Source organism: Carettochelys insculpta, chromosome 1, assembly GCF_033958435.1.
Source record: "Carettochelys insculpta isolate YL-2023 chromosome 1, ASM3395843v1, whole genome shotgun sequence".
NCBI classification, from domain to species: Eukaryota; Metazoa; Chordata; order Testudines; family Carettochelyidae; genus Carettochelys; species Carettochelys insculpta.
The window spans coordinates 360,105,586-360,132,203 of NC_134137.1; the positions used below are offsets into that span (position 1 = coordinate 360,105,586).

At 38.9% G+C, this 26,618-nt stretch overlaps 1 protein-coding gene across 3 annotated transcripts in view; it reads right to left on the bottom strand.

Annotated features, from left to right (window-relative positions):
• The window catches only part of CACNA2D1 (calcium voltage-gated channel auxiliary subunit alpha2delta 1), a 720,757-nt gene that overhangs the window by 80,615 nt on the left and 613,524 nt on the right, over positions 1-26,618 (bottom strand). For 2 of the 3 annotated variants that reach the window (XM_075017399.1, XM_075017417.1), the window contains exons 15-21: positions 25,170-25,259; positions 21,318-21,386; positions 18,248-18,322; positions 17,483-17,557; positions 8,011-8,067; positions 1,811-1,882; positions 73-144 (exon numbers count right to left, since the gene is read on the bottom strand). In XM_075017399.1, coding sequence (XP_074873500.1) covers positions 73-144; positions 1,811-1,882; positions 8,011-8,067; positions 17,483-17,557; positions 18,248-18,322; positions 21,318-21,386; positions 25,170-25,259 — 510 coding nt within the window. The remainder of the gene's footprint in view (positions 1-72; positions 145-1,810; positions 1,883-8,010; positions 8,068-17,482; positions 17,558-18,247; positions 18,323-21,317; positions 21,387-25,169; positions 25,260-26,618) is intronic. The other variant, XM_075017407.1, reaches the window with a different exon arrangement.

Sequence of the window (26,618 nt, forward strand, 5' to 3'; positions counted from 1 at the left end):
AGATAATACAAAATGGAATTTCTTGTCATCATTTTTAGTCTGGATGTTGGACAGCCTATGTTCCAATCTTACCTCATCTTGAGACTTGACCAATGTTTTAAATGTCCTTTCCCCGCTTTCTCCATCTATCATTTTTTTCCGAATCTACACACAAGAAGGTGAAGAAATAACAAAGTAAAAAAAAGCCACTGAAAGAAAATAAAAATCTGCACTAGAAGCATTTGTCAACAGAAGTTACTGTCAACAGAGAAATCTCAACAGAACCTCTCCACAGATTGCTGCCACAAACACCTTGCTCTACAGAAACTGGAATGGCAGCTCTGCAAACAGGGCTGCCCTGCAATCTGGTTTTCTCTGTCGACAGACAAGGCTATGCTACACTTCTGTTGACAAAGCTCTGTAGTGATGCTATGACATTCTGTCAACAGATGCTTCTAGTGTAGACATAGCTTAAGAGTTATATACAACATGATTGATGTTTTCCAAGATCTTTTGCATCTTATGCTATCATTGTTAAACATTTGAAAATAGTAGCCCCATATAAGCCTATTTATCTGACCCCTAATAAAGAGAGCCCAATTCTATAATTCATACGCTTATGAACAGTTCTGATACTAGTGAGAATCCTCATGACAGTAAGGATTACTTGTAAGAGTAATGGTTGCGTGCCTGGAGTCAGTGAACCTGGGTATTAATTCGTGCATTCTTTGCACATCCAGAATGCCCTATGATGTAAATGGGAATTCTGGATGCAGAACTAATTCAGATTGCCTAATAGCTGCTGTTACTCTCATTACAGCTATTTGAAAGTCAGGTGCAGTGTGTCTTAATGGGTTTGTAAACTGTTGTGTTTCAATCCGTGCCAAGTTTAAGCCAAAAAGAAAAAAAAAAACTTTAACAAGCCTTGCCTGATGCTGGAGTTTTATAATGATTTCAGACACTAGGCAAGTCTTACTGCAGGGCCAGGGAGGAAGAGTGGTTGGTTTGTTCTTTGTGTTTGGGGCTTTGGGTTTGTTGTGAACACTGTGTATTGCTCAGTGCTTTAAATTTAGTTGTGTCACAATAACAAGTTTGCACTAGTAAAACGTAAAGAAATCATTTTTGTTTGAATATATTCAGCAGTTCATTAGCATCCTTTGGACATGTAATAAACAGAGCTTATCTGCTCACATGACAAAGTGGGTCCACATTGTTTCCACTGACTGACCATATAAACATTCTGGTCTTGCACTGGTTGCTTTTTAAACACCGTACTCTTTTGAATTACTAGAGCATTCACGATGGAATCTCCCATTATATAGAGAGAATAATCAGGGGTCTTAATCTTGAAACTGAAGTCCTGTGGCACCTTATAGACTAACAGATATTTTGGAGCGTAAGCTTTCGTGGGCAAAGATCCGCTTCATCAGATGAAGCTTATGCTCCCACGAAAGCTTATGCTCCAAAATATCTTAATGTGTAAGGTGCCACAAGCCTTCTTGTTGTTTTTGAAGATACAGACTAACACAGCTACCTCTCTGAATCTTGAACCTGTAATCTTTCTAATGACAGAGTTTTTAAAAATTTGCCTACTATATTGAAGAAGAAAATACATACATTTACAATTAACTTCAGAACTGTTCACTAAATCTTCAGGTCTCTTCAGACAATAATCATACTTTGTCAAAATCGGAAGTCCTTTGCCATTAGAAGAAAAAGAGCTGAAGCAAATTGAAGGATTCTGCAGTAGTTATTGCATTTCAGTGGTTACACACAGCAGTGAAGAAGACTGTATATCTCAAAGCAGGCACACTTCACTAGTCCGTCTTACCTCAACTTTAATATCATTTTCAAGCTCAGCATCCAGAAAATCAAGGGTAACAGGCTCCTGAGATTTAGGATTCTGAAGCACAAGACATTAAGCAATCAAATAATAAACATCTTTCACTTGATATTATGGACAGGTTACTGGAAATCATCCAAACTTTTCCTCAGATCAAAATAAAAACTGTTGAAATAGATTACTTACCCTTCTATCTTTTAATCAGATATACCATAATGAATTGCTAGCAGTGCTTTTTCACTTAAAATGGATTTTAAAAATAGAGCCAATCAGGTGAGTTATAAATCAGAATAATTGGATTAACCCTAGAAACCAGATCCTGGATATGGTCTGTCACACACTGTGTTAATAACTGATGGCTGCTTCCTCTGCTACTGGTATGCCACAGATTGTAAGCATGGTTACAGAAATCTAAGATGACCAGTCAAACAGGGGAGTCACTCCTCAAGTTTCCTGCCATCAAAAAGAGGAGAGACAGGGAGTAAAAACTTTTTCTGGGTAACTAGTAATATGCAGCACCTGCACTCCACCGTAATGAAGCCTACATCAGACTGCAGATTTGTGCAATGGCATGACATGGCTGTGGCTAGAGATGAAAGGGACAGCAAGCACAAGGGAAAGGGATTACAAAAGGATAATGTTAGATGAAAATAACCTCTGATGGGCAATGTGTTCATGGAACAGAGTTGCCTCAAACAAAAATAAAGCAAGGTAGTTAGCACATCTCTAACTTTAATCAAATGGTTACTTCCACTGAATTCAATGTCTTTCAGTACCTTATTGAACCGGGATCTAAATCATCTAAGAACTAAAATGGAAACTGCTGTAAGCTGCAGAAATATCTTCCATATTTCATATTCTATTTGCTCCTTTAACAGCAATGCATACATATTCTTTCGAAAAGAAGGTCACTGGGCTGCACTGAAATCTTTTCCTTCAGCAGCACTTGGTGAATTTTCCACTGGATTTTTTTTTTTAAACACACAGTTGATACAATAAAGGGACTAGCCAAAGGTGTGTGCAGAGTGGATTCTGACAGAAACTCAGAGACACTATAGCCAATGTGCTTCACACATTTGATTCACAGACCACATTGTGATTTTAATCTAAAGAACACTTTTTTTTTCTTAATTTCTTGCTGGAGTAGCTGAGTGCCCCAATCTTTAAGGCATTTATCTTCAAAACACAGCTGTGATTGATGTTGGGAAGTACTGTTATCCCCATTCTCCAGATGGAAAACTGAGGCATAGCGAAGTCAAGGAACTTGCCTGAAGAGGAAGACTCTGGATAAAGAGAATATGAAAACAACATCTCGCAGGTCCCAGGCTACTAATCTAACCACTGGACCATTCTTGCAGCACATGGGTGAAGCTAAGTATGAGTGTATATGTTTGCTGGGTAAGGATCTTTGTAGGATTTTTAATGTATGAAGTGGTACAGAGTGGGGAAATTTGCCAGAACATACCACAGTCCACCATCATCTATAATTTTACAACTCTCTATCCCTAACCATTCCTAGTCCTGGAATAAAAGCTCACAACTAATCCTGGTTACTCAGTAGTTATACGTGGGACATATGTTGTTTAGGCTTTTAAGGAAAAGGATTATGGGATATATTTTTTTAAACTCTGTGAACATGATACTATGAGACTGATTGGTATATCAGCATTCCTTGCAATGTAATTAGATGAGCAACCTTTGTTATTGTTTGGTATACTCTAAGTTCCATTTGCCTAGGCAGTTAAATCAAAAGGATAGAGGCATTTTCTTTCAGATGCCACAGGATCAACTGTCACAGGATCAATTTATTTTGCTAATAAGTCTAAAATGACATTGTTCAAAGCAATGATCATATCCTTTTTATCCGAATACACAAAAACTCTAAGGATGGCACTCTCATATTTTGGAGGCAGCAAATCATACTGCTGAAGAAAAATTAGGCTTTCTGCTAAATTTACATGGCCATTAAACAGCATCTGACTATTTTACTAAGTAGCGTGGGAATGAATCTCCTTTTGATGCCAGTTTCTCTCCATTAATTTTAATGTAGCTAGTCCCAATTTATGCTGTTGTGAGCAGAGGATCATGTCCTGTATGTCGTGTAAGCAAATATATTAATCTTTTGTGGGTACTGAGGGCCAAATAGCCTAGCTCTTTGTCACACAAATGCAGTAGTTCAATATAATTCACATGGGCATAAAAGATTTTAAGTCCCTAACATTCTAGAAAAATCAAATTATTTGTGCAATTTGTGCAATTATTATTTTGCAAATTATTGGATGTATGGTGTTCTTCATTCTTTCTCATAAATAAGGGTAATTATCTTGTAGGAGAAGGAAAAGAAATTTTATATTTAAAATTATACATTGGGCAGGTTTGAAGAAAGGACTCCAGGCTAAATACCGGCAGTTAACTGCTAAACATGTATTCATAACTGCATAGGAATCATCTGATCTTTTTCATATACAACATATAATTAATCAACTTTAACACAAAATCTATTAAATACATTTAAAAATTCATTATTATTTTATCTTTTGCAATTCATCAACTTTTTCCCAACAAAGTCATATTCAACCACACATAGCAAAAGGATAAAATGTAAAATCAAATAAAATTATGTTCTTACATGCAATGGATAATGAACAGCATGATCAAACCCAAACAGCATGCAGGAAGGCATTGCCATGGCAGAAGCGGCATTGCGAAGTTTGTATCCCATTCCAATACACAAAGGGACAGAGAAGAAAAGAAAATAGTAAAAAAAAAAAAAAAAGCCATCACATCAAATTAACATAAACTATTTACATCAAATGATAACCTGGGCTTGTCTTAGTTACGGAGTCCCAGAGGTTAGATGACTGATTCAAAACACAAAGAAAAAGTGGAATTAATGTAATAAAATATGCACTAAATGCATTTTGCTGTTTGCTTTAGGGTCTCAAATTGTTTGCTTCATTTGTACTTAATCTATACTAGCATCCTTATGAAGTGTATATTATTGTTCACATCTCACACGTAAGGAAACCAAAGTGAGTGAACATAGATCCTGAAACTTGCCAAAGGTCTTAAAAGAAATAGTAGAGATTGGAATACAAATGTTAACTTCTAGTCCAAGAGCTTAACCATAAACCATCTTTCTTCCCCCACCCTGTGATTTTTTTCATCCCTCAGATATTTGGGCTCCATAACTTTTCCCTTCCTCAAACTTCCCTTCCAGCAAACTGAGTGATTGGGCAGCAAAATGGCAAATGAAATTTAATGTGGGTAAGTGTAAGGTAATGCATGTTGGAAAAAATAACCCAAATTACACGTACTACATGATGGGGTCAAATTTAGCTACGACAGATCAGGAAAGGGATCTTGGAGTTATAGTGGATAGTTCTCTGAAGACATCCACGCAGTGTGCAGCGGCAGTTAGTAAGGCAAATAGGATGTTAGGAATTATTAAAAGAGGGATCGATAATAAGACAAAAGATATCATACTTCCCCTATATAAAACTATGGTACGCCCACATCTCGAGTACTGCGTGCAGATGTGGTCTCCTCACCTCAAAAAAGATATATTGGCATTAGAAAAGGTTCAGAAAAGGGCGACTAAGATGATTAGGGGCTTGGAAAGGGTCCCATATGGGGAGAGGCTAGAGAGACTGGGACTTTTCAGTTTGGAAAAGAGGCGATTGAGGGGCGATATGATAGAGGTATATAAAATCATGAATGGTGTGGAGAAAGTGAATATAGAAAAATTATTTACCTTTTCCCATAATACAAGAACTAGGGGACACCAAATGAAATTGATGGGTAGTGGGTTCAAAACTAATAAAAGGAAATTTTTCTTCACACAGCGCACAGTCAACCTGTGGAACTCCTTGCCCGAGGCGGCTGTGAAGGCCAGGACTCTATTAGGGTTTAAAAAAGAGCTTGATAAATTTTTGCAGGTCAGGTCCATAAATGGCTATTAGCCAGGGATAAAGTATGGTGCCCTAGCCTTCATAACAAGGGCAGGAGATGGATGGCAGGAGATAAATCACTTGTCTTCTGTTCTCCTTCTCTGGGGCGCCTGGCATTGGCCACCGTCGGCAGATGGGATGCTGGGCTTGATGGACCTTTGGTCTGACCCAGTATGGCCATTCTTATGTTCTTATGTTCTTATGTTCCTCTAGGTTGCCATTTGGATTATATATCTATTTTTGTAGTGAAGAAGAAACAAACTTTCTTTTAAGTTTGTACTATTTACCCATTTGGGCATGCACACAACTAAAGTAAATATGAACAACTATACTACAGCACAACTTAACAAAACGGAACAGAAGTACACCACCAGAAATGAAGCATGCAAACAAGGTTAGTGAAAAATCTACTTTCAGCGTGGTGAAAGAAGAGGATATGTTATTTTTGCTGAAAGAAGGAAAGAAAGAAAGCAAGAAAGAACTGGTGCACCAACATAAAAATAAGTTCATGAAACCATCAAAAACTTGCCACTTTGTGCTTTGAAAGGATTTTGGGTGTAGGCTTTGACTGTTCTCACACTATGGCATCTCTCTTTCTGATTTTGAATTATTAGGTTTTAACCTGTCCATGAAAGGGTAAAATCTGGAGATGTGGACTGGACAATTCTTAGAGACACTATAAGCTAACCCATCATCAGACTTAAGTTTGGAATCATGGCCCTAAAGAAGTAAATGGGAGTTACGTCAGTGACATAAACGGAGCCAAGATTTCACTCTTTGGCTACGTCTACATTACAGCGATACTTTGAAAGAAGTTCTTCCAGAAGATCTCTTCCAAATAAACTTCTTTTGAAAGACCACGGCTGTGTCTACACTAGTACCCAGCTTCAAAGGGAGCATGGTAAGTAGGGTGTCAGGAGAATACTAATGAAGTGCTGCAGTGCATATGTAGCACTTCATTAGGCTACTTCTCTCTCAAGGCAAGTTTGAAGTGGCAAACTTCGAAGTGACGGCTTGTGTGTAGCCGCAGCTAAAATTTTGAGGAGAAAAGGAACTTCGAAGTAGCCTGCGGAGCATCTCCACACAAAATGCGTTTTGTCGACAGTTGGTTGACAAAACTCAGCACTGCTGCCGACAGTATTTTGCATCTCCGCAATGAGGAATAACGTTTTTGTCGACAGTTTCTGTCAACAAAAAATCCACGTACACACTCTGGGGGCCCTTTGTTGACACTAGGCTCCTGGTTCACCAGGCAGCCCCTTCTGCTGAGCTTCCAGTCAGCCGTTCTGTTGAGACAGCAGCTGAGCAGTCTGGCTGCTCTTTGTCGACAGAGCAGATTGCTCTTTTGATCTGCTTTTGTGAGTGGATGTGATCTGTCACACAAGTTTTGCCGGAAGATCTCTTCCAACAGTAACTTCTGTCAACAGATCACTGTAGTGCAGATGTAGCCATATAGTTTAACCATTCTCTTTTATGATTCACTTGTTTTCAATAAAAAAAAAAACAAAAAAGCAGTCCAATAGCACTTTAAAGACTAACAAAATAATTAAAGTGCTACTGGACTGCTTTTTTGTTCTGATAGTATATAAACTAGCATGGCTTTCTCCATGTCTTCAGTAAGTTCTTTGTATGCATGTACTTTTATTATTATTGAAATTGCCTTACATGTCACATATTTTCTTTTCCCTGCTTAGTGTAACAGCTTCTAACTATTGATGTATGTACGCTGGTTGATGAGAGAAACCTGCTCTGAATGACAGATTATATATGCGCCACTTTTTGACTTCCACATTAAAAGTTACACAAATCACCACAAATTCACAAGGGTGTTATTATATAGCACATACTGTGCAATAGGACTTGGCAATAATTTCACAAAGAATGATGCAGAATCTTCCCCCCAGCTTTCAGATTTACTAAACCAAACCTAGCACAAGTAATCTTTTTATTTTCCAAACAGCACATTCATTTCCAAGTCCACAGAATAATGTTTACAGGCAGCACAACTCTAATTAGCAGCTATTAGTAATGCTTCATAATTTAAATGAGCATCTTCAGATACCATCATCAATAATCGTTTAACAAAAATGATGCAAGTCACATGCTTTGAAAGCTGTTTGTCAAAGTAAACAGTTTCCTAGTTAGGTTCCTTCTAATAAGCAGAGCAGAAGCTTTCTAAATCTTATCTCCAGCTCTATGCATTTTAATGCACTAATGATCACCTCTAGCCACAGTTACCTGGACATTGGGTCTCCTTTTTCTCACATTAACTTTTGGTATGCCCACACCAATATGCTGAAGTAACAGAAAAGCAGTAATTTATACCTTCACAACATCAAGATACAGTTAATTATTTATAGTCTAAGCTATACCCTCTAAGCTATACCCTCAAGATCTATTCTTCTCCAGTGGGCATTTTCCTGGAATAACATGACTAAGCTCATTTTGACTAATTAGTTTCAGAGTTCTGAGTTCTATGCTATTGTCATGTATTTCAAGCTGGGCAAACACATAAACAATGGTAAAGCAGACGAATTAAATTAAGAGAAAGCTCTCTATCTGCACATTCAGCACATTCTGCCAAAGTTTTAAGAGTTCACAGTACATTTCTTCTCACTCATCACATTTGCTCCTAAAAAAACTATCTACATTTTCGTTTTTCTTTACACACACACACACACACACAGACTTCATAAAGTACATATAACCTTACTAAAGTCAATGGGAACACTATTCGTAGAAAGATTTGGATAAGAACCTTAATGAACAATGGGGGGAAAGGACATTGATATCAACAGTAGAGCCTTATGTTGAGAGAAGTTTATTCCATTGTAATTCCACTAACTTCAGTGATTAGATGGATCCCCTGGGATATCTGATTGGTCCTAGTGACTATATCTATATATGTGACATTGAAAGTTAATAAACTGACCATTACAAGTGAACCCATTCTATCTTATTAAAAGGATGATTTTGTAGATTGTTTAACATACATGATGGAGTTTTCTCAAGAAAGTCAGAATAACAACCTTACAAGTTCATACCGAATGGTGGAGGTTGCTGGTTTGTGAGTTGTTACTACATGGCAATATCCCAAAATGTTAATTATGTTGAACCAGTTTTGATTTCAGGTCACAGATTTTAGGATGGAAAGCAAAAAGCATTGAGAACAAAGAACTAATGACACTCCAATGCACCCTCACCTCTTCAAAGGTAAATGCGTAGCTATGCTTTGGCATACCTCTAATGAACAATTTCTGGCAAAGAGGGTTAAGACGTTGTTGGTTAGTATATTAAGTGCAAACCAAATTTTTAACTAAAAATTAAGATAGTCTGTTAAGAGAAGATCAGGAGTTCTATACCCAGAAGTTTTTGTAGTGTACCTTTGTTTGAGAAGGCAGTTCTTGTATCAGTCTGAATTGCATGCACCACCCCAAACAAACTGGCAGTGATAAAGTCTACTTTGTTTTAACTGTTAACAATAATAATACACAGATGGAAGCATGTTTAGTACAGAGTTTGCACATACTGCAGAGGACATAAAGACACAATATATCATCTAAGAACTAGTAAGTAAGTATTTAAGAACACTCTGAAACAGCCATCAAAGAAGTACTTGGAGGGATATCTATATTCATCTTCATTGACCTTCTAAACTCCCTTTAATTAAAAAAAAACATAATACTAATGTGGTACTGAAGTTCAGTTTGAAAACAAACCCATATTTGGAAATAAATGGGGACTTCCAAGAAAACCAATCTTACTGTAATTGAGTTATCATGAATATGATCGTATTTAAAAAGGCAGATCAAGAAATTTAAGTGCTAGAAAGGTAATGAAAATGTTGGCTGCACAATATATCATGGTCCTTTGCTTTTTAAATAGTTTAATACCCTCCTTAAGAATAGTTTCTTTATTCTAGCATTTCATCTGGATGCATGTATAAAAGTTCTTGAACTCACACAGAGAGTATGGAAGTCTGCACCCTTGTAAACAAATGGTCTGATTTTGCAGGGTGTTGACAGACTTCAGTGGAAGGTTACCTCAGTGGAAGAGATAAGTGCTCTGCACCTAGAAAGACAGAGCCTCGGATAACAGTAGTGCATTTAATCATTTTCTTCTCTTTATCATTGGGCTTATACCAGTTGCATATAAGGAGATGGACAACGACTGACACGTCCCAACCATTTCGTTGATAGGATACCTCTAATAACCTCTAATGAAAACAAAATCATCCAGTAATGGTGCAATTAATGTATGTCATTAGTGAACTACTATTTCTCTGAAAACTATTCAACATGTTAATTTATCAAATGAAAGCTGAGTAAGGGAGTCCTTTACACTTCATCAAAAGCCTAATGCACCTATCCATTAAGCTGAAGCGTATGGCAATTATGAAACCAATAATCCAATTTTTCCTTTCCTTTTTTTAAACTAATTCCAATTTGAAAATGCAGAAAACATACAAAAAGTCGATAGTTTTATTAAACTATTTTATTTTATTAGATAGCATTTCTATTTCTTCCCCTTGCTATTATTAGAGAACATTATGTTTGATTTATTATCTTTCCTTCCAAGCTCAATTTCCTTTTCTCCTAGGTCCAGTAAGTAACTTAAAATTTTTGTGCTAATTACAGAATGTAAAATTTTTTCAGATGACTAATTTAGAGAAATGACTATCCTGCAGAATAAAATGCACCAATAAAAACCAAGATAAGATTATCACTCATTCTCTGTCTCTTTCAGAAGAAGTAAAGAGTTGTACAAGTTTAAAGAGGCTTTTAGAGCTATGGCTCTGTCTGTAGTTCGATTGCACTGGACAGGAACTGAGAAAGACAGTTGTAAGACAGACTTTCAATGGTGACCTTTCAAGCTCTGCCATAGGCGATGTCACAGAGTGGAAGGGATATCTTGAGGGCAAGGATGCAGAGGTTCCTGGCAGTCCTATAGCTTTTAGGCAGCTGGGACAGGTTCATCAGCATTAAATTATGTAGGAAGCTGAGGAACAGCCCACCATGAGATGCCCAAATGCACTATAGTTCCCACTTCCCCTGAAGTCACAGTTCTGCTTTAGCAGAATCTCACCCATATAGTTAAACACAAAAAGTTCTAACAATTTTAATAGCACTCTTAATATCTAATATAAAACTCTAATTTGGTTTTCACTGTTAATTCTGGTTGATTCTACCCCCCCCTTTTATTATGTATATTTCTCTGAGCCTGGACTGGTAACGTTTATATATATATATATATATATATATATATATATATATATATATATATATATACTAGTTTCTCTTTAATTTGACTTGCAATTATTGTGCATTAATAAAATTTGGAAGTGTGTGTGTATTGCAGACACTGTGGGAGGAATATATATGGAAAAATGTTTCTAGTGAAAATTATATAAAACTCACTGAAATATTTCTTTTGGATTAGGACACCTGGCAACGGCTCTTAAAAGAGCAGACCATGTGAACTAAGGAGGAGGAAAATCTTGTGAAAACAAAATTAAAGATCTGATCCAGCAAATAATTATATACAGGTTGAAACTACCTAGTCTGGGACTCTCTCATCCAGCAACAATCATAATCCAGCATGATTCTAGTTAGCCGGATATCCACTTGTCATGGGTGTGTCCAAGTTTCCTGTAGTCCCACAAAGTTTGTTTGCAGCAACCAGTCTTGCCTCCCAGTGTTCTGTGCAGTTATTTAGCTGTAATTTATCTGTAAATGTTGTCTGAAAGCCCAGTAAGCAGTGTAAATGTTGCTTTGCGACCGGGTGCTGGCAAACAGGGTGCGTGCTAACAGGAGGGAGTTTGGAGAGGCTCTCCTGGAGGAGGAGAAGGAAGGAGCAAACTAAAGCACCTTGGGGTAAGTGGCTGCTTATATTTGGAGGTTTTGGGCTTGTGTGTTTGTTTGGAGTTTGGAGTTTGGAGTTTGTTTGGAGTGCTGAGCTGAGTGTTTGTTTGTTTGTTTGAAAGGCCGTGTGCTCAGGCAGGCAGGCAGGCAGTTGGAAGCTGATTAGGTTTGAATTGAAACACCATGTGCTGATTGGCTGAGCTGTAGGCAGAGGGAGGAGCTATCAGGGAGGCCGAGCACTTAAACCCTGCTAGTAAGCGACCAGGTGCTGGCAAACAGGGTGCGTGCTAACAGGAGGGAGTTTGGAGAGGCTCTCCTGGAGGAGGAGAAGGAAGGAGCAAACTAAAGCACCTTGGGGTAAGTGGCTGCTTATATTTGGAGGTTTTGGGCTTGTGTGTTTGTTTGGAGTTTGGAGTTTGTTTGGAGTGCTGAGCTGAGTGTTTGTTTGTTTGTTTGAAAGGCCGTGTGCTCAGGCAGGCAGGCAGGCAGTTGGAAGCTGATTAGGTTTGAATTGAAACACCGTGTGCTGATTGGCTGAGCTGTAGGCAGAGGGAGGAGCTATCAGGGAGGCCGAGCACTTAAACCCTGCTAGTAAGCGACCAGGGAGCTTTGCGACCGGGTGCTGGCAAACAGGGTGCGTGCTAACAGGAGGGAGTTTGGAGAGGGGAGTTGAGAGGGGGAGCTTGGAGGGAGCCAGTGACTTCTGTTGCCCTTAAACTAAATCCTTTATAACAACCTCTATCTGAAACATTTAATTAACCCTCATATATAACTAGAGTAGGAAATGGAGGCAGAAGCCCAGCAGCAGAGTGGGGGCTATCCTGTTTATTGTGTCGAGTGCAGTATGTATGACTACCTACCCTGTGGGCGGGTGGCGTATGTGTGCGCTCGATGCAAGGAGCTCCTGGCCCTCAGAGACCGAGTGCGTGCTTTGGAGGCCAGGGTGGCTGAACTGGAGGAGCTAAGGAAGGCAGAGGTGTTTGTGGATGAGACTTTCCGGGACATAGTAGGGCTGTCCCACCTCCAATCTGACAGTCCTGAAGCTGTTACGGAGGATGAAAGGCTCAGGGAAGGAGAGCAGTCAAGGGGAGCAGAGGGAAAACATCCCGTAGTTGGGACCCTCCTTCCAGAGGGTGATGTTGTATCCTCTCGTGCCGAGGATACTTCTCCGGGGGAGGGAGCACCAGCTGTTAGGAAGAAGCAGGTTTTAGTAGTGGGGGATTCGATCATTAGAAATATAGATAGTTGGGTTTGTGATGACCGGGAGAACCGTATGGTGACTTGCCTGCCTGGTGCGAAGGTTGCGGATCTCTCGAGGCATCTAGACAGACTTATGGGCAGTGCTGGGGAGGAGCCGGTCGTCGTGGTACATGTTGGTACCAATGACATAGGGAAGGGTAGAAGAGATGTTCTGGAGGCCAAATTTAGGTTACTAGGAAAGAGACTGAAATCCAGAACATCTTTGGTGGCATTCTCTGAAATGCTTCCAGTTCCACGCGCAGGGCCAGATAGACAGGCAGAACTTCAGAGTCTCAATGCGTGGATGAGACGATGGTGTAGGGAAGAGGGGTTTAGATTTATTAGGAACTGGGGACACTTTTGGGGTAGGGGGAGCCTATACAGGAATGATGGGCTCCACCTAAATCAAGGTGGATCCAGACTGCTGGCATTAAACATTAAAAAGGTCATAGAGCAGTTTTTAAACTAAGAGGTGGGGGAAAGCCGATTGGTGCGGGGGAGCACCTGGATCGGACGGAGACTTCTCTTACACGAGGCTCCATAGACAGGGATTCCCTAGAAGTTAGTCAGATAGGGAACGTGGGAAATAATATATGGGCAAGATCAGATGTGAAACAATCGTGCATAAAAAAATCCACCACGTCTGTGAAAGGCGGACATATAAATAGTGGTAGTTTTCTAACATGCTTTTACACTAATGCTAGGAGTCTGTCTAATAAGATGGGTGAACTGGAGTACCTCATATCAAAGGAGGAAGTTGACATAATAGGCATCTCATAAACATGGTGGAATGAGGACAATCAGTGGGACACTATCATACCGGGATATAAATTATATCGGAAAGACAGAACAGGTCGTGCGGGTGGCGGAGTGGTACTATATGTGAAGGATAATATAGAATCAAATGAAGTAAAAATCCTAAAGGAATCAAAATGTTCCATAGAATCATTATGGATAACAATTCATTCCTCTAATATGAATATGGCATTAGGAATATATTACCGACCACCTAACCAGGACAGTGATAGTGATGCTGAAATGATGAGGGAGATTAGAGAGGCTATCAAAATAAAAAACACAGTAATAATAGGAGATTTCAATTATCCCCATATTGATTGGGTGCATGTCACCTCAGGACGGGATTCAGAGATTAAATTTCTTGATGCCTTAAATGACTGCTTCTTGGAGCAGCTAGTACAGGAACCCACAAGGGGAGAGTCGATTCTCGATCTAGTCTTGACTGGAACGCAGGATCTGGTCCAAGAGGTAACTGTTACTGGACCGCTTGGAAATAGTGACCACAACATAATAACTTTTAATATTCCTGTGTTGGGAAGAACACCGCAGCGGTCAAACACTCTGGCATTTAATTTCAAAAAGGGGAATTACACTAAAATGAAGAAGCTAGTTAAACAGAAACTAAAAGGTAGAGTAATTAAACTAAAATCCCTGGAAGCTGCATGGAAACTGTTTAAAGACACCATACTAGAGGCCCAACTTAAATGTATACCCCAAATAAAAAAACACAGTAAGAGACCTAACAAAGAACCACCATGGCTAAACAGCCATGTTAAAAAGGCAGTGAGAGAGAAAAGGGCAGCTTTTAAAAAGTGGAAGTCAAATCCTAGTGAGGAAAATAGAAAGGAACATAAACACTCCCAAATTAACTGTCATAATGTAGTAAGAAAAGCCAAAAAAGAGTTTGAGGAACAGCTAGCCAAAAATTCAAAAAACAATAGTAAAATGTTTTTTAAATACATTAGAAGCAGGAAGCCTGCTAAAAAAGCAGTGGGGCCCTTGGATGATAAAGAAATAAAAGGAGCAATCAAGGAAGACAGTGCCATTGCGGAGCGATTAAATGATTTCTTTGCTTCAGTCTTCACGGCTGAAGATGTTACAGAGGTTCCTAAATCTGAGCCAGCCTTTTTAGGCGACAAATCTGAGGAACTCACTCAGATTGAAGTGACATTAGAGGAGGTTTTGGAATTAATTGATAAGCTGAATAGTAACAAGTCTCCAGGACCAGATGGCATTCACCCAAGGGTTCTGAAAGAACTCAAATGTGAAATTGCGGAGTTATTAACAGTGGTTTGTAACCTATCCTTTAAATCCACTTTGGTACCAAATGACTGGAAGACGGCCAATATAACACCAATATTTAAAAAAGGCTCTAGAGGAGATCCTGGCAATTATAGACCGATAAGTTTAACATCAGTACCAGGTAAATTAGTAGAAACACTAGTAAAGAGTAAAATTGCAAGGCACATACAAGAGCACGAATTGTTGGGCAAAAGTCAGCATGGTTTCTGCAGAGGGAAGTCGTGTCTGTCTAATCTATTAGAATTCTTTGAAGGGGTTAATAAACATGCGGACAAGGGGCACCCAGTGGACATAATATACCTAGATTTCCAGAAAGCCTTTGACACGGTCCCACACCAAAGGCTTTTATGTAAATTAGGTGGTCATGGGATAGGAGGAAAGGTCCTTTCATGGATCGGGAATTGGTTAAAAGACAGAAAACAAAGGGTTGGAATAAATGGTAAATTTTCACAATGGAGGGGGGTAACTAGTGGTGTTCCCCAGGGCTCAGTCCTGGGACCAATCCTGTTCAACTTGTTCATCAATGATCTAGAAAATGAGGTAAGCAGTGAGGTGGCAAAGTTTGCAGATGACACCAAGTTGTTCAGGACAGTCAAAAGCAAAAGGGATTGTGAAGAACTACAAAAAGATCTCAGCAAACTGAGTGATTGGGCAGCAAAATGGCAAATGAAATTTAATGTGGGTAAGTGTAAGGTAATGCATGTTGGAAAAAATAACCCAAATTACACGTACTACATGATGGGGTCAAATTTAGCTACGACAGATCAGGAAAGGGATCTTGGAGTTATAGTGGATAGTTCTCTGAAGACATCCACGCAGTGTGCAGCGGCAGTTAGTAAGGCAAATAGGATGTTAGGAATTATTAAAAAAGGGATCGATAATAAGACAAAAGATATCATACTTCCCCTATATAAAACTATGGTACGCCCACATCTCGAGTACTGCGTGCAGATGTGGTCTCCTCACCTCAAAAAAGATATATTGGCATTAGAAAAGGTTCAGAAAAGGGTGACTAAGATGATTAGGGGCTTGGAAAGGGTCCCATATGGGGAGAGGCTAGAGAGACTGGGACTTTTCAGTTTGGAAAAAAGGCGATTGAGGGGCGATATGATAGAGGTATATAAAATCATGAATGGTGTGGAGAAAGTGAATATAGAAAAATTATTTACCTTTTCCCATAATACAAGAACTAGGGGACACCAAATGAAATTGATGGGTAGTAGGTTCAAAACTAATAAAAGGAAATTTTTCTTCACACAGCGCACAGTCAACCTGTGGAACTCCTTGCCCGAGGAGGCTGTGAAGGCCAGGACTCTATTAGGGTTTAAAAAAGAGCTTGATAAATTTTTGCAGGTCAGGTCCATAAATGGCTATTAGCCAGGGATAAAGTATGGTGCCCTAGCCTTCATAACAAGGGCAGGAGATGGATGGCAGGAGATAAATCACTTGTCTTCTGTTCTCCTTCTCTGGGGCACCTGGCATTGGCCACCGTCGGCAGATGGGATGCTGGGCTTGATGGACCTTTGGTCTGACCCAGTATGGCCATTCTTATGTTCTTATGTTCTTATGTAATGCAGCTCGACAATATTGACCTCCAGTTGTTTGGCATCGGTCACATCCCAGAGATGCCAGTCGAGAGAGACTCAACCTGTACGGTGTAATTTCACTAGTCTGAAAAGTCCAATTACAATCTATGAGGCTACTTAAATGAGTAAAACCATGCAGGATGTAAATATTTGAAAGATCAGGGTCATAATTAGTAGAGATGTACACAAACAAAATCTTTTATGTGAACATCCTCAAACTCTGAGAATAGTTATGTCTTAATTAGATCTAGAGCTAAATCTAAATTCCACAGAAATTGACTATCTCTCTATCATGGGCCAAACCAAATTCTAGCAACCCCTTTGAACAAATTTTCAATTAGATCTCAACTCTAGTAATTAGGAAGCAACAAAGGAAAAAAATTAAAAAAAGCAAACAGAATGTTATTACTATTTGTCATGGACTTATGTTTGAAATTTTTCCTCGGTATGAATGTTCCTCTTCAATCTAAATTTACAGTTGCTACAAAGAATAAATATAACAAACTAAATATTTTCAGAAGTAAACTCTCAATGGTTTTATTGCTGAGCTTCTAATTCGTGAAATAACCATGTAAACAATCCTCCCGTCTCCTCCTCCCCCTTTCCCTGTCAAAAGAAGATACATTTCAGAATAACTGTTAGTTGCTGTTATCACAAGTTATTCATTATATTATTAAAGTAACACATTGTATTCTTGACAATAATGGTGTAAGAGTGGAACATCTGATTTTCATTTTACATCAAAGGTCAAATCCCAGTAAAATCTGTGTGTGCATGGGGGCAACTTTATCAACTAAAGTTAAGTTTTGGATCAAGTCCTTAATCATTGCTCTGTACCATCTTAACCATTACTTGCAATGGGCTTCTTTTATGTCTGACAAGAATCCCAAGCTACCAGGATACAAAACAGAAAAATTTTCTTACCTTTGGTTGAAGATCTGGATGAAGCAACACATAGCCATTAGGATCAATTGCAAAATAGTACCCGTTTGGGCATAGCTGAAAGAGAAAAAGAAATTATGTGCATTTTTATTAGGCTTAGTCTAATTAAAAGTTTCAGTTACGTCCTTCTAATATGCAGAAAATGGAAAGCATACAGCTTACAGCAAAGTGGACAGCGTGTATGTGGGGGCGTAATCAGATATTAGTCTTACCTAGTATATATAGAAGATTTTTTAAAATCTTTGACTTCTATGGCTTTTGTTGTCAATAATGTTATTATAAATTAACTACTTACATATCTTGTCCTAAATGAGGGATATAAATGATACCTGTCAGCATGCAACCTGATACGTAAGGTGAAGAAAAGTTCACTAAATTCAGAATAAAGGCACTGTGTAATGTCGAATAAAAAAGACTGCCTTGACCAAACATTTGGATGCCAGCACTCTGGAGTTAATCCCAGGTTATTAAATAATCTAAGATCCACTAATTTCAATGCTGGCAAAACACAGGCATACTGTGCAAGTGAGCAGCATCCTGATGACCAACTTATACAGCAGCACTGATATTGGCTACACAGGAAGCAATCACTGGCTAAAGAATTCAGAGGAAAAGAGAACATAGATTATAGGAGATACGGTGATCTTCTGACTCCCATCTAGTCTGCAGTAAGTTGGTCCGTGAAAGTGTGTAAAGAATTCATCCATGCAGAGAAACAACCAATGGCACCAGAAGAGGGCTACGTACTGTAAACCGTGGTGTTAGTTTTTTTATGTCCTCCAGAGAGACGTCAACTCCCATAACTCCAAGAATCAGCTGGTTCTGGGATAAGATTAAGAAAAGTGAGTGTCTGTTTTTAAAATGTTGACAATACGCATGCAAACATGCAGCAACTGAATCTTAATTTTGCTTTCATCTTTTTTAAATGATAGATACTAGTTAAATCTTATGCGGGGTGATACATGGATAGAGAGTCTCAACTGGTCTTTTAATGCAGAACAACATAGTTATGTAAAGGTGGTGATCAACTACTGTACTCATATGAGCTTGATTAATGGACAGGAAGAAGAAAGCAGCTGCATGGAATTTAAGGTCCCTATTCCACAGCAGCCAATAAATGGCACAATATTAACACCAGCCTCTGAGTAAAATATTCCAGAGGGCTAATAAAAATGGGATGCAGAGATCCAAGTAAAAACTCCAGGCACCTCTATACACACACACACACACACACACACACACACACACTGTACTTTCATGGATAAATGAGTAACAATGTCAACAAACAAGAGAAGTATGAAAGGAATGGGATATTTCCATTCAAGTTATTACTATAAATATGGCCCACCAAATTTTTAAAATTTAAATGGCATAGTACAGCTTGACCCCTCCAGTCCCAAACTTTCTGGTCCAGCAACTTCCAGGGGCTGGCAGGGTTGGGAGTGGAGCCAGCTGGAAGCCTGGTTGGAAGTGGGAGTGGAACTGGGCCAGTGGACCAATAGCAAGAGGGCTGGTGGCTAAGAGCCCAGCTGGGTCTAGGGGAGGAGTCCAGTGCTGGTGCCAGCAGTGTGGTTGGCAGCTGGGATGGGAACCTGTGAAGTGGGGCTGGAAGCCAGGAGGAGAGCCAAACTGGGTGGCCGGCAGCCTGCCAGGAGAGGTTGGTGGCCACCAGCAGAGAGCATGACATTGACTTCCTCTAGTATGGCAAAGTCCCTTGTTTGGGACTAGTCAGGTCCTGAGCATGCCAGACCAGAGAGGTCCAATTAATTCTTTATGAACCATATTAATATTAATTCTTTATGAACCTTCTCCCATGTTTTGGAAATTTACATTATATGTTATTTCCTTCCTTTTTAAGGAGGGTGAAAGTAGAACCCACTCTAGTTTGTGGATCACATCTTCCGATGTGTCTGCACAGTATACAGCATAATGAAGTCCCAGTCCTGATGGGGACTTCTAGGTATTTCAGCCAAGGTTTTGAAATCCTGTACCCTGATGTCCCCAAAAGAGATCTGATCTTCAGAAAATTCCAGACACACACTATTAGGAGTCTGAAGCTGTACACTCAAAAATGGACATGTGCAAAATCAGTGCATATTTTGACTGTATGATAATGATCAATCAAACCACTGCATTTAGCAGCATAACATCAAAGCCTAAATGTATTGTTTGTGACAGTGCTAGTGAACATATGAGCTTCATGTGCAGCTCTCCCCTCTTCTATTTGGAAAAATAATAGGAGTTGTGCCTTTCCATTCCAACAGGGATGTCACAGAGCGCACTCCAACATTTGGAATGTGTGGCGCGTGAGCCAGCGGAGCGTTGATGCTTTTATCTTTAGAAGGTACATTGTGTTCTTCCCCACCCCTAAGGAGGTTACTCAAAAATGGTATAGTTCAGTTTAACTTTCCCCAAAGAACCCTTCTGTGCTCAGGAACACACAGCAAGGAACACCTCACTTTACAAGCAGACCTAGGGAATTGAGAAGGGTCTTTCTAAGGTATGGAACTATTCCATGATTTAGAGTAGAGGAACCTGACATTGACTAGGAGAGGTTTAAGAGCTTGTCACAATCTAGTTTGAAAAACATATGGATGTAATACTTTATTTTCTTCTGGGTCTATAGGTCTCTGATAAATTTCAATCAAAAATAGCTTTTTGCATAGTGTGTATTTTGCAAAAAGTGTATTTAAATCTACAAATAGTTAAATATAAAATGAAAACATCTATTTTTCTCATTTCCAACTCTGAATAAGATGTACATGACAGTTTAAGTAACCCAGATTAACGCTGAGAATATGTCAAATATATAGATATTTTTCTTTCGACTTCAAAATAATTAAGAAAAAAGAAAACAGTGTCACCATGGAGCAAAAAATACACAGTTTCAACACTGTATGGGGCTATGTAATGGAATTATAGCTATGTAATAACTGAATGTATTATACATGTAAACATATGTATATATGTACATATATAGAGAGATAGATTAAACTCTAACCTCTTTTTCTATATACGATAATGTCTACTTTACTTGTACAGCTGTGCTCTACACTTCCCAAAATATGTAATAATACAAATCAATGCCCCAAGGAGTTAATATTCTTTGTAACAGGTGAGGGAGGAACACACATAAACACAGATGAGGATTTATATATGTCATATAGATGATCTTCAATTCAGCATTGCCTACAGTTTACATTCACTTTGCAGTGAAAACAGGGCTGTTTTGTGTTGTATATACTTTATTACAAATGATCTGATGTGTAGTATCTGTGAAAGGCAGGAAGCATTCTATGCAGCGTGATGTCCTTCTATTACACGATTTTCATCATGTAACAGAAGAGGAAAAAATAGATATGTCTCTTCCATGTTAAGCAATTCACAGAAGTTTGTTGGCAATATCCTAGAAAACTGGCTATTCATTTAAAGTACAAGAGTCATTACAGTTATTGTGAAAATTCATAGCTTCCATAGCTTTTAATAAAGGGCTCTCGGTTTCTCTCATGGAAAGACTTATGGATTATCCTCACCTATTTCCTATGTATCCATTCACCCCCAACTGCATTCTCATTATCACCAGGTCACACAGACAGATCAAGTAATATCATATGATGAAACTCAGAATGAGCAATATGATTTGCATTTCCTTGCTCCCAGGTGGTTATCAGATAACTTGATATGACCGTTTGTTTCTGGTTGCATAAAATACTTAGACTGCACATAGTTCTTAACAGAAATATCTATTTCAACATGGATTGTTACATCATGTATTATTAATGTAAATAAAACTTTTCAGCTTTAACTAATAGATTACCTTGTTCCCTTGTGGATCTTCTGTTAGATTAAAGACAGGCAAAGTCCCGGTAATCACAAGGCCTAATTCCTGGAAAATAATCATGGGGGGTGTGGAAAACCCCACTTAATTACTAATAAATTTGAAAAAATATTTTTTTCAAACCCATCATATAAATCTGGGCTTTCATTTTGCTAAATAAGGGAAAGCTCTTAAATGAATAATTAATTCCAACTCTATTAAAGATCAATTGTCAAACATTATGTTTAATACATTGTATGATACTTTTTGAACAAATTATTTCAATAATATTTTTCCAGCTTCTGCTAGTGTGTAAAATGTGTGTGAATTTATATTTATATGTATATTTATATTTACTGGTGTGAACATGTGAAGACTTCCCTTCCACATGTAATAATTCGATTTTTAAGATGAGCTGTGTTCTACAATTTAGAATATAGTATCTCAGTCAAGAGTACTGCAGGCTGATGAAAACTTAATTAACACATACACATTAATTCCCTCTCTCACATGTACTCTAATCAGCAGTAGTTATGGGGTGGGGGGAGAACTCCTTAAAAGAAAGCTGTGGGAAAAAAGAATGGTTACAATTAAACCAAATCAATACGGAAACACAAAACTGCATATTAAGATACTTATAGCCTCAGCCTTGCTTCATTCCCAAAAGCATTGCTATCATTCCCACAAGCAATACCTTTAAAAAGGAGTAGGGCTGGTAGAATGTATACTAATCACAATGTGCAACACCTGCCGCATATAACCTTTGGGAAGGTGATAATGCCAGAGCACTCATTACGTGAAGGCATTTCAGTTGTATCATCCAGGGATGAGCAAATTATAAGCATATCTGGATGGCCTACATTTAATAATGAAGATGATTGAAGCAAGAACTAACTTGGGGATTTCACATAAAGTGCAGAGAGCCATTAATAGTCAGAATGAATGCTAATGAGGCACACTCATGTCTATGAAGCGTTTCAGAGAGGTAGCCATGTTAGTCTGTAGCTTCGAGGACAACAAGAAGTCTTGTGGTACCTTATAGACTAACAGCTATTTTGGAGTATAAGCTTTCGTGGGCAAAGACCCGCTTCATCAGATGCATGAGTGGGGGGTGGTGGTTTACTATCTAAGAGAGAGAAGACAAACTATGACAAGACACAGAATACAGGTCAGAAGGGTCTGGAGAGACTATCAGGAGCCAGAGGAGCAAGAGCTATCCCTGGAAGAAATGAGTTTTAAACAGGCATTTGAAGGAGGTGGGAATGGATGTTTAGTGGACCACAAGACGGAGCAAAGCAGAGTAGTTAAAAAAATTAAGGGAGCAGAAGGGAAAGGAGTGTGATGGGTACTGACTAACAGGGAGGTTAGGAGGAACTGAGAGCAGGGATCAAAGTGTGTTCCAAAAGATGTAATGCAACAAGGGTCAGGTTCAGAAGCCTGAAGAGGATGAGTGATGTGATAATGTTGTGTAGAGATTTCGAGGAAGAGATGACATAATTTGAGGAGAGTAATAGAAAAATTATGCCCTAAACTGTTCTCTAGTTGTGCTCACTGAAAACTCTTTTCTATTTTTCCTTCACCCCAGGTGGTCAGCATTGTTCCCCGTAAGCTGTGTGCTTGGGTAGCTGCTCAGGAGAAATTCAGATGCTAGTCAGCTGATTAGCAGAGCATCCACAGCTAGGTTTGGTGTGTCTATCGGTGGTGCAATATGCACATGCCTCAGTGCACACAAAAAATATTCTACACAGAGATAGAAAAAAAGCCATATGTAGCCCAAGGACTAGTGCATTTCAGCAGCAGCCCTAGGAACTACCAGTTGTGGACTACAAACTGTTGTCTGCTGGGAGACCTGCCCAGTTCCTGCCAGGATGTGCCCTCTGCCCCCAGCAGGGTCTCAGCAGAAACTGCGATCTGGAAGCAGCAAGAAGGCTGCAGGTAGAGGAACTGGACTACCGAACTGTGATTCTGTTTTGTGGTTTTTTTGCAGAATAAAGACTGTTCCTGGTGGTTTGTCTGAGTGGGTCTGGTCTGAGGTACACACACATTAACACACAACGCAGAGCACACAAAAGAGCCTCCGCCATACTCTCCCCAAGTTATATAGGAAATCACAAGGTTTCCCACATGCTGAAAAACCTCTCACTGGGCTAGTGAACAGGAGTGTTTACATGTACATGGATGGAATTAGAGGGAAGAGTGTTGTCACCCTGATCCATTCTGCACGTGAGATTGCTTTTGGTTAGCTTGGTGGGCTTGGAGAGTGAGGGAGGAGACCGGAAGAGATAGTCAAAGGGATAAATCACAATTATTTTAGTACTCTGGAAACCTTGGCAGTGCACAGAGATCAGTAAGCTCTGGTGATCCTGGCCCATGGAAAAATCCCATATGAGGCTGATCTAGCTGAGAAAGACAGGAGGATGACTTAGAACTACTTCTGCTTCTTTGTGAGGTAGGTTCAGCTAAGCACTGAGCCCTTGGACACGAGTCGTGATCAGAATTTTGCAACTTTGGTCCATCTCTGCTTAACTACATTTATACAGAGCACATTAGCTAGTTTACATATATGGGCAAAGACATTAAGTAAAGGCATAGAATGAAAAGTGTTTTGTAATCCACTGAAAACATAACGCAGTGTAATTGTTATTTGAAGGTATCCCTGTTTTTTTTCTTTAATTGACGAGATCGCCTCCCACTCCAAAGTTACAAAATTAGCTTTGACTTCAGAACAGGATATGTACAGAACACGTGAACTTTCCTCATAACATCCTTTATATTTCCAGTAAATACCTCAACAACAACCATGAGCATGTGGTCAATGAACTTCTGGCTATGAAAACTATAATGGCACAAAACTGTCTCCTCTGTGTTGCACACTGTTCGATGACAGACTGATAAAAATATATATTTTCTGGAAATGAGGCCAGAAAAAAGTAGACTTTGACATGACTCTAGATGACTGTGTGAACTTGGATAAATACGTGATTTCAGATGATCATTTTACAGTAATTTCAGCATGATTAGATGTACAGCAAGTTTATCTACTTTAGCAGTCTTGACTGCTGCTAATAATACTAAGCTTTACATAATTTCCTCTGTATGTTTGTTTTAAAAGACCAAAATGATAAACTAGCAGTGTGGAAAGTGCTGGATTATGCCCTTTTGGTTACTTCCTCCTTTACATACAATAATCCACTAAATAAGCAGTTGGCTGTGACAATAGGCATTGCTACAGCCATGTACCTCTGGAGTCCAAATGCTGTTCACATGCCATTTGAAAATCAGTTGGCTGGTTTTCAGCTTATTTTTCCAAACGGTGCATTTTTTCACAGAACAAGGTCTCCAGACAATTTAGCCTAACTGATGGTCTCTGCTGAGCAGAGGCCCACAATTGGAGAACATTTTTCTCATTTGTTTGTTTTATGTCAGCAGGGAACTGCAGTTAGAGATCAGCATGTGGGAGATATTCCTGGAACAAATTACATTTCTATCCATGTCACTATACTAGAAGGCAATGATAAAAGATAGCAAGGACAGAAAATGTCCAGCTTGGGGTATAACAGCAGTTCAGAAAGCTGATTTATGACAAATCAGTTGTGTTATATTTGGAGATATAGGAGTTTGAGTCTTTTGCAGGTGGTGGGCAGAAATGGGAGACCTCTTCATTTAGAAATGTTTTCCCACAAATGCAAATATACAAACATTCTGCTTTATCCAGAATATAGTTCACTATGCATTTCTACCTGAGCACTGTAAGGTTCTTTCCTTACGATTAAAAAGCAATGGCTATATTAAGCTTATAAGAGTGCAGACTTCAAAATGCTCTATACTAAAAGGATATTTTCCTTTTCATACCAGTGCATCCAAATACACATTGGTCCACTGGACTTGTTTTGCTTTATCTCCAGCTAAAACCATCGGTCTCCCCAACACATCCAAATATTCCTGTCAAAATAAAGCAAGAAGCCCAACAGAGGCAAGTCATTATCACATCAATATTCAAAAATAGTGCTAGAAAGGAAACAAAACATCTGAGAAAAATAAAATTAAGTCAGTATAAGGCCATGATTACAACATCATTGATATTGTAATATAATTATAAATATTCTCTGAAGATAGACATAAAAACCCTATCACATTTTGGTATGCGCTACATACCACATTGGTTTTCACAAGGAATATTCCCAGTCAGCCTCTCTTCTGGAACATAGATACATAAAAAATGAAGTTTAGGTGTAATAATAATATGACAACAACAGTGCAGAATCCTCAGCTCTGTGGAAACCAAGGGGGTATGTTACATGTTACGATGCATACCTTCAGAGAGCAATAACCAATAAGCATCTTTTCCCAAGTTACTTATCACAACAAATTACCACTACTGAAAACATCCAGTGATGCCTCTAAAATAATAAAAAAATCCAATCACAACAATAGCTTTCAAATGCGAGGAAAGTCAAACTGTGTGAGCAATAACAATAAAGAAGAAGATGACACTCCAGCAGTTTGTGAGTGGAATATACAAAATAAATAAAAAAGTAAATAAAAATAAAATATTTTCTTTACATTTTCTCCTAAGCCCTGGAAATTTACAGGCATGGGAAATGGAAGAAAGATACATGTGATATAGTGAAGGAAAGATATATATGGGTTTCCCTCATCAATGGATGCAGTAGATAATTCAGTGCTTCCTACTGTATTGTACATAAAACCAGTTGTTCATTGTTCAGAAATGCTGGAAACAGAACACTTTGCTCTAGCTGAGAGAAATCCCATCCATTGTGGCCACTCAAGAAACTATGGGAGATGGTATATTGGAACTACTTATGATATTTAAATCAAACACACATTATATATTGATCCAGATCTATTTCATTATGCACCACTACCAGTAATTTTCTTTCCCGGTCTGGAAAGTGACCACTGGGAACATCTTACAGGACACAGCTCAAGATCGTAGGGCTTCCTGATACAGAAGGCTTGGCCCTAGATTTTCTTTGTTAGTTGATGTAAAATGTGACAGTTTGAAACAGGACCATTGTTAGTTTGAAATACGACCATCCTGTGAAAGACCAAGTCTCTGAAGGTCTTCACTGTATTCAGGACTGTCTTCCTTTACAGCCATACAAATTATGTGTGAATGGTCTTCTTGGACAGATCAAGTAGTTTTAATGTAACCCTCTTCCCTCCTTCTGTGAACTTCCTAATCCTTTGTTTACTACAACTTGAAAGAAGGAATTTGCAAATCCTTTCCAGTTTACAGACATTCACTGAATTGCTCCAAGTGCAACTGGTTTGTTGTCC